Raw genomic sequence first — 9,291 nt, 5'->3', positions numbered from 1 at the left:
AAGAAGCCATTTCTTGTACAAACTACACCTCTAATAATAAAAAGTGCGGTAACCACACCTGGTGTACATCAAAATCAGGACCCTAAGCCCACGTGGGAGTCAAGTTCTTGGGTCCTAACTCCCCAAACAGGGGCAGGCAGACATCTAAGCAGACACATACAATAGATAAGTCTCACATTAACAAGCAAGAACATGCTACCAACATGAGGGTCTTCAGACCCTCTTTTGGAAAAGTCCCGAAGAATCCACGCAGACTTGAAAGGGTTCGAGGTCTACTAAACCAGATGAATGGGAAGAAGAAAAATACTTGCAAAATACACTGCATTGTCGTTTTTCTCGTTTGCTCCGACCATTCTCATTAAGTGAATCATTAGTGAGCTCTGCATGTGCGTGCTTACACTGGAGTTCAAACAGCAGCTGCAGAGGGTGCCTCAAAGTCTAATAAACTTAAATGAAGGATGAATAGAAATCCAAATGTGACCTAAGAACGGTTTCTAAAATGCATTTCCTAGTTTACAACATAGAATAAATTGATCTTGGATATATTAGCAAAAGCAGGCTTTACTCAAAAGCTGTTACGCCATCACATTACCAGAGCTCTGCTTTGTCATTTGCCTGTTCGCTTTCAGAGCAGGAGAGGGGCAGCAAATTCATTCCCCTTTTATCTTAGGTATCCCATTTTCTATATAGACTCAAAAGCATCAGAGAACCTCCCAAATATTTATTGTACCTCTGTCAAGGAGCTTCCACTTTTTGTAAAATTAAGATAGTTTTTCAGTGTGATTTTTCTCCGACTCAGAGATCACAACTGCCCTGGGAACCGAGCCCTAGCCAAGTACCATGATCATTAAAATATCCTTTGTATCGTCTCAGGCCATCAGAAGCCCCCCACCCAAGTGAATAGTTAAGATTACAGCACTCCTAAAAGAACGAGTACAAAAGTCTCAAAGCAAAAAGCGGCAAATAAACATTCTTTCTTTTACTGCCTTCACTGACAGCTAATGATTACAGCTCCAGACACTCCAAAGCTTAACCCATCCGGTCCTCCCTAAAAGGTTCTTCCCTCCAAACAACCATGGAGGGGGGTGGGGAAGCATGGGAAAGAAGGAGGGAAAAAAAAAAATAAAAAAAAAGAAAAAAAACACCACCCAAAACCCAAAAAAACCCCCCAAGGACAATCTTTCTCAATTGACCCAGACCAACACATCCTCTAACTTTAAATGGAAAGCCACACACTGAATCCACAGTGCCACACTTCAAAGCCTTTCTACATAACACATTGGGATCTACACAACCTGCTGCTTGGAGTTGCAATAGAGTGTAGGTACTTTCTCACCCTACAAACTTGGGTCCAGGCAGTCTGTTTTCATACTCCAACACCACTTTAGGCACTCCTGTTTTTTAAGTAGCAACCATATGGGCAAGCCCAGCTTTACTCTTAGATGATTCCACCTTCTGATATTCAACCTTTGATGTCAACAAGTAAAACTGAAAAGGGGAGAGATGCTTTCTGTGGATATTTTGTTGCTCTTGAAGGCCATAAGCTTTTCTGAAGAGCCTTACTTCCGAGAAAGGCTTTAGAAAAGATGGATCACGTGCATTTCTAACTGGTAGTTTATTGAGAATTGAGATTAAAATTCAGTGATCAATTTGGACACGAAAAGGTTAAGATGGTATGGCATCTCCGAGCAAGCCACCTTAGAACTTCAGTTTGTATCTGCCCCTTAAATCTCACCACGCCAGAGAAGAAAACTGGAAGTGTGCACCCCAAAGCTAAAGCCAAGCTTTATTTGCAGCTGCTGTGAATTTCCCTCCATCCAGTGAACCCCCCCTACTCCACCTCCAATCTCCAAAGCCGAGCACATTACGCTTTATTTTTACTGTTTTCCAGCTTCCTGTCTGCCACTGCACTGTTAGGAACACTGAAGTCGCTTTATTTTTCTTCTGAGTTCTGAAGTAATGGGTTAAAGTTCTTTTGGCACTTTTCGTAAGAGGAGGAATTTTTCAAAGTCTTTTGTTAAAATTTCCTTGTCCTGTTTTTAAGGCAGGGTGTGCCCTTTGCCACTTAAACACAAATCAAAAGAATTTCACTGGTAGCGTGCACATAAAGCTCATAAATCACTTTTAGAAAGCCATAAACCAAAATTATCTATAAAAATCTAGCACACCAAGGAAGCAGACTCATGGTTATTCAATAACTATAACATCTAACAGTACTTCCCTTTTGCCATAGATCCAGCCTGACAGAGTCATTTATCCGTAACTGGTTCGTAACGTCTGTATAAATGAATCTGTACAACCCGTTTGACTAGTCTGCCACCCTGCTTCGAGACAGGACACGGAAAAGTGAATAGCCCAATATTCATTTTTTAAAGCAAGTAGCCTTATGTTACACTCTGCTAACAAGCATGAAGCATCCTTATCTTTTATGAGATTCTACAGGGCTAAGTACAATAACAGAGAACAGCGTTTTGGAACTCTCCCCCACCTGAAGCCTATTACTTTGTTTGAAAATTGTGAAAATACTGACTGCTCAAAGACAAGCATTTAATAATCTACTAGCTCTTGCAAATCCATGATAGGATGCTGGCATGGCTATTAAAGCTGCTATATTTGACAAGGCTTCCTTGCCAGGCACCGCAATCTATTCAGCATATGGAGATGCCTATCAATGGGCCACACTGAATGGCTACCGAAACACACACAGCCCGGGGTCTTTTGGCCAGGAAAACAGTCTGCTCAGATAGAGGAATGGATAAACTGACAATACGTATTAATTTATGATAAAAAAGGGTTTAAAAAAAAAAAAAAAAGATGCACCACTCATCAGTAGCACAAAAGAAAGTGCTGCAGGTTTGGTAAGCAAGATGATACAGAACAGACCTAAAAAAATCTAAGCAACAAATGCTTCCACTTAAAGGCTAGACAAAATAACAAGTTTTACTCCTCCTTCCACAACTTTCAGCAACACTGAATAAGTACTAACAGGCTAAATCTCCTCCTTTCCTCAAACCTGTGCAGACCCTGCCCCAGTAACATTAAGCAAAATCAAATGTCTTGCGGAGACACAATGGGGGAATGGTTTGAAGCTGCGCCAGGGCAGGTTTAGGCTGGACGTTAGGAAAAACTTCTTCACCAAAATGGTTGTCAGGCTCTGGAAGGGGCTGCCCAGGGAGGTGGTTGAGTCCTCATCCCTGGAGGGATTTAAAAGAAGGAGAGATGAGGTGCTTAGGGACAGGGTTTGGTGGTGGGATGGCAGGGTTAGGTTAAAGGTTGGATCTCAAAGGGCTTTTCCAACCAAAGTGATTCTAGGATTCTATGACACGGGCTCCTCAGCAACCCTTCTGAGGGATATTTCACAAGCCAATCCTTTCCTGATGGCACAGTCCTGACACGGAGTTCTAACTGGCCTCCAGCTTCACCATACATGCAACCCATGTGCAATGTCTCCACTGACTTCCGACGCTGAAACACAAATAATTTTTCCCTTCTCCAACATTTTTCTATGTATGTTATGTATCACACCTATAAATATTGCAGAAGGGGTAAAATATGCATGGTTTTATTTTGAACCTAACTGGAAAAATCAAAGGGATTTCTCTGCTTATCTGCTTTTTCACTAATAGAAAAAGCCCAAGTTACATATATCCATTATGTAAATACTGGAAGCCTTTTATCTCGAGCACTGAAATTGGGAGGTAGTATCTTTAAAGAGACTTTAATACAACATCTTATCCATGTTGCATTAACATCATCTGCCTTATATCGGAATAGCATGAAAGCATACTAGACCTTTAGCTTGTGGTGGTGGGGACTGATCTAATTTGATTAGGATGCACAAAACGTAACGGGCTGAATAACCAAAATCATACCTGTGTTACAGCCTCCAGATTACAACATAGGCCACTGCAAGAGATGCATTTGGAGACAACAATAAGGCCATGAAAAAAGCCTCACGACTGCTGAAATTGAGTCGGGGAGAGGGAAGGGGAAGAGCAGTAGAAAAACAGCAACGCATTTATTGTACGCAGTTTGTATTGATTCAAGCACCAGAAGCCACTAACAGCAGCCCTCATTATAGGAAGGAACACAAAGGATTTAAAAATAAAAATAGCAGACTAACATTTTCAGTCCAGCTATCCCAAATGATCCACTATCATTAGTCAACTGTGCTTTCAGAAGCTTTATCGTTCAACCCACCGAGACCCTGCCATTTGTTTTTCAGGTTCAGTTACACAGGCAAAGGCTCCAGCAGGCCACCGATACCGAATGAGCCTGCGAGTCCTGCAGCCTGTACAGATCTCTAGAAAGCTCAGATACACAAACTGCCCAGGTTCACAGCAATATTCAACATATAGATTCTGTAATTCAAATGACAAGATTGAGAAAGCTCCTACTTACTGAGGAACTGAATTACAGCACGGGAAGGACAAACACATGCCAACAAGGCACAACTGCATTTGCAGAGGATAAGAACAGGCTCTTGCACTGTTTTTAATCCGCTGCCGACACATCCCTGTCTGACAGAAAGGCACCAAAAGCTTCAGCGGGGCCAAGAGCACTGGCTCTACTACTCCAAACAGACGACAGTAACATAAAGAGAATACTCCAACACAAAAGAGTTAATGGGCAGTTTTATGCAAAGTTGCCTAAAAAAAAAAAAATCCCTGATGAAGTTCATTAAAACCAGTCTCAAGTCATTCTTAGTAAAACCGTTCCTTAGCAGTGAACAGGCCCATGCTTCTTTAGCCAAAGCAAAGAGTACGCTGGCTCTGAGAACCGCTATTTATCATCCTAGTAACAAATTAGAACAGGGAAAGGAAATGGCTAAGAAAGGAGGCTTAAACCGCGGAAAAAAAAATTTCAGCCAACCATGGCAAAGATCAACCTCCACCGATTAGTTCACTCCCTCTTTAAATCCTTTCTCTTCTCACCTTTACAAAGCTAAACATGCATCGATAAACAAATCCCAAAGCCTTTTCAACTGAGAGGACACACATCAACAAAAACGTGCTAGAATGTAGGGAGCATATGGCCAGAAAGACCCACCCGACTCCTCCTGCCCAGCCACCTACGAAACAGCGTTTGCTACCCAATCCCAAGATCAATCCATAACATCTACTTGAAAAGAGGTATTCAAGGATGAGTCCCAAATGCTGTAATCAATTCAGGCAAATTCAGAACAATATATGTGCTACACACAACAGCTGATCCCCACCACTGTCAACAGGTTTACAGAGATCAGAGTGAACATATGGTCTCAAAGTAGTAAAGACTTATTTGGTGCTTTAATGTCACATGCTTTAATGCAGGAGAATATAGGCTGTATTCTAAGCCTTTGCCATTCCTCCTCCTCCTTCCCCATCTTTTCCATTTCTACTACATCCCAGTCTTCGCTTATCTTTTGTCTTTGCATTTCTGTCTTTGCATCACTATCTACCTCCTACATCTCTTTTAACTCCACCTACTGAAAATAATCATAGCTCTTAACATTTCAAGACGGCATTATCACTGGGCAACAGTGGTCAGAGTAGCCAAATTCTTCACATTGTCAGGGAGCTTCTAAGCTTCCAGCAATCATAAGTACCATGCTTAACTTCCAAATGTGCAGAGAATATAACATTTGCTGACATATGGATGGAAAAATTACGCAGTAAAAGCAAATTTCAAACAACTTCAGTATAGCTCACATATCTCAAGCTCATGGCCCAACCTGGGAACATGACTCTGTTCAAATGACTCGCGGAAAGGTGGAAGCTATCATGTTTTCCCTCAACCACCACTTGCCCCAATTTAATACTGGGAGGTGCTGGCTGGAACTCCTTAATTAGTCAATTCAGCAATCAGTTTAAAAGTAGAAAATAACTTCTCCATAATGCATGCAACTAAAAAACCGGGCAAGGGTGAGTATTTTGAAGATTTGCAGTTTTGAAAACAAGTCTGCATCTAAACCTGTTTTCCTATTTCTTTTTCATCTTTCTGAAGACCAAAAGGCCAAAACCAAACCGCCTTCTCCTAAATTATCTGCTACTTCAATTGTTTCCAGTAAGAAGAGACCACCTATTTCCCTTATTTATAAAAGCCATCCTACCCCTAATGCTGGAGAGAACAACTATGCAGTCACGTGTTTATAGAAACAATGAGAAGTGATGACCCTGGTGGGTGTGAAACCAAGTTATATTCAGAAAAGCTGCCAGTTCCGTGTTCTGTGAGGAGCATACGGATATAAGGGGCAGGGAGAAAGCAAGCACACCAATGCAGATGACAGTCATTGCAAACAAGCGCACCCACAAAAAAAAAATACAGGAAAGGCAGAAATGAGAAAGATCTGAGGCCTTGTGAAAGACAAAGCCATCGGAGACCTGCAGGGAAAAGGCAAGTGTGAGAATAGAGTGGGTGAAGAAAGGAAGGAAAAATAAAAGGCGAGAGTACAAACAAAACATAGTTCACCCATCACAGTCATTCAAGATTCCCCTTACAAGAAATCAGCGTGCAGAAGTTGATGTTTATTTGGTCAGGAATGTGAAGGTAGATTTTGAACCTCAATTAAGCCAACGTGCAGTGCAGATGATGAGTTTCCTGATTTCTATCCAAAACCTCAGAAAAGCCACCAGAAGTCAAACTACTTTCAAGCTTTTGAGGTTTTTTCTGCATTCAAGTTGTAGTTTTCAGTGTTTGCCAAAAAAGCTGCTTCTATCAACAACTTTTGTCCCCTACCCTCTAACTGCCATTTCTCTTCACATCCTTTTGGCTTACCCCACCCACCCAAAAGAAAGTTGTGGGCAAAACGTTCCCAGGTTTAGAAGACGAGTCTTCTTGTGGTTCAGTCTCATTATTTGCCTTATTACTCAGACCCATAAAGTGGAGTAAGAGCAATGTGGTAGGCCAAAAAAACCAGCCTAAAATATTAATATTTTTAACGGAGAGTATACGCCATTAGGAGGAGAGTATCCTGTGCTAGAGTGGGGCGAGAAGGAAATGATAAACAGATACATCTGTGCGAGGTGCAACGGCAAGGATGCTGGGAAGCAAAATAGAATTAGGTTGTTAGATGTGGTCTGCTGTCAACAAAACGTGGGGGTAACGGCTTGTGCTTGGATGGTTGAGGGGGATAGGGGTGAGAGCATACATTATAGTGATGTGGCTTAATGGTCAGATTTTAATTTATCTAGGTTCCCTCTTAGGGATAAATAAAAAAAAAAATGTTCTGCTCAAAGTAGTAATCAAACCCAGAAAGATTCAGCATTCATGTTTAACAAAACAATTTAACTGAAACTGAGTTAATATGAACGCCAAATACCCAAATGCCTGTTTTCATAACCTTCCTCAAGTCACGTAGCATGGACCTCTATGGTAAGACTTAAAACAAGCAATAAATCCCAAATTTTAACTTTCAGGTACTTGTTGGGAATGCATTTTAAGATTTAAAATATTTAGTGTTTTCTTTTTGGAAGAGTACTGACTCAGAACAGCAATATTTTTAACATAGCTGTAAATATCCATCCTATATATGCAAATCTTTGTCTTGGGCCTACACAAATTTTATACCTGCACAGTTAATTTAATAAGACTGCAAATAAAAAAAATGGGTTTTTTAACATATTGCCAGTCAACACAGTATTTACAAATGTTTATACACTCAGTGGTTTATGTTTAGTTACTTCCCTATTTGCATAAAATATTTTAAACCGCTTTAATGTCATTCACGCCAGAGAAGCTTGTTACCAGTGGTGCAATCTCTGCTCAGAATCTCTAGGACCATCACACTGTCCTGATATTACCTTTCTATACGATTCCATTTCTGCCAAAAGGTTTCTTTTGAAGTCTGGCAGGAGCTTCCAACTCCCAGTTAAATTCTATTTATTAGACTAATAAAAAACACACGCATAAAACAGTCACATAATTTAGAGTCCTCCTGTCAGGCAGTTCCAGGCTCTGGCACAGCTCAAAACAATTAGAAGACCAGAAATCAGATTCTACCTTATTTTTGAAGTATACTTCAATGGGCATAATGAAGCCTGCGTAGCCAGACTCCTCCACTTTGTAAGGGGGTTCCTTGCACACTGAAAAGAGAACAGACAAACGTTATTTTTGAATATAATGCAACTTAATCTGAGCCAAAAAGGATTTGCAAGATGAGAAATGGGCCTCCGACAACGCAGGGCACATTTAAAACACTGACCTTTGTGAAAAAACAAAGTAAGATGGTGGTCATGAGCTTAGTTAAGAACATGAAAATCTGTTCTTAGCTCCTCCCATAGAAAGGAAACATAAAACACTCCATGCCAGAGTCTCTGTGAGATTCTTCCCCCCCCTTTTGCAGCGAGATACAATTACATTTCTCTGCTGTTCCACAACAATGCAAACTGCCAATTAAAGCTGTCTTGCAAAAAAAGGCAAAGACCCAAAAGGTGGAGATTTGCACAGTATGGAAAGGTAAAATTCACTTTGATGCCAATATTGATTAATCAAAACACTATACCATGCGAGCAGATTATTTTTTTTTTTCCCTTGAAATGCCCTCCTGCAATGCTCAAGCTTCGTAATTACGTAACAGCCGTACTACGAGCTGCTTCATCCAAACCTGAAGGGCAGGTAAGCACTGCTATTTGTTTCACACACAAGGAAACCCAGAGAGGTTAAACAGTTTGCCACTCAGGTCACAGTGCTGCCTACTGCAGAAACATCGATTACAAAAGTTAATCGCTCCTCAGAAATTAATCGATGTGCTTCCTGCCTCAGTTCCCCCATCCCGTTACCTGTTGTACCTTCATGCTACCGAATCCCTCCTACCATCTACCACTGCATTTCGGTACAGCGACAGCCCACTCGAAGGATTCTAGGATCATTTCTTTGGCCATGACATAGCTATACATAACAGCTGCCAGAAGAAACAGGAGACCAACACAGATATTCTCCCTCTCAGGAACCGGATGCACTTGCACATAATTTATGCAGTACAATATATGTAAATAAAGCCAATTAAGTAATTAGAGGAATTCAGTGCAAATCTTTTTACTTTCTCTAAAGAATTCCAAGTAATTAATATGATTAGGAAACATTACCTCAAACCTAAAAAGCACACAAATTATTTTCCTTTAATGTAGATATATTATCCCCAGCTCTAAGCACTTCTACCATCATTAAGGCGCTAGAAAGCAGTACTCAACTGTGAAAAAAAGAGCATATCTAAAAATAGTAAAAATCTCTAGACTTGCTTTAACTTCAATTTCATATAAATAACCCTGTCATTTAGGGGAAAAAACCCCAAACCAAAGAACAGTGCCAATA

The 9,291-nt window shown here is 40.7% G+C and overlaps 1 protein-coding gene across 1 annotated transcript in view; it reads right to left on the bottom strand.

Annotated features, from left to right (window-relative positions):
• MLLT1 (MLLT1 super elongation complex subunit) overlaps positions 1–9,291 on the bottom strand; it is a 33,974-nt gene that overhangs the window by 18,027 nt on the left and 6,656 nt on the right. The window contains exon 3 of the mRNA XM_035892335.1: positions 7,981–8,063. Coding sequence (XP_035748228.1) covers positions 7,981–8,063 — 83 coding nt within the window. The remainder of the gene's footprint in view (positions 1–7,980; positions 8,064–9,291) is intronic.

This window comes from Egretta garzetta, unplaced genomic scaffold (assembly GCF_000687185.1).
Source record: "Egretta garzetta isolate BGI_Z169 unplaced genomic scaffold, ASM68718v1 scaffold4, whole genome shotgun sequence".
Classification (NCBI taxonomy): Eukaryota; Metazoa; Chordata; class Aves; order Pelecaniformes; family Ardeidae; genus Egretta; species Egretta garzetta.
The sequence above is the reverse complement of the archived record's forward strand: the minus strand, read 5'-3'. Positions and strand labels throughout refer to the sequence as shown.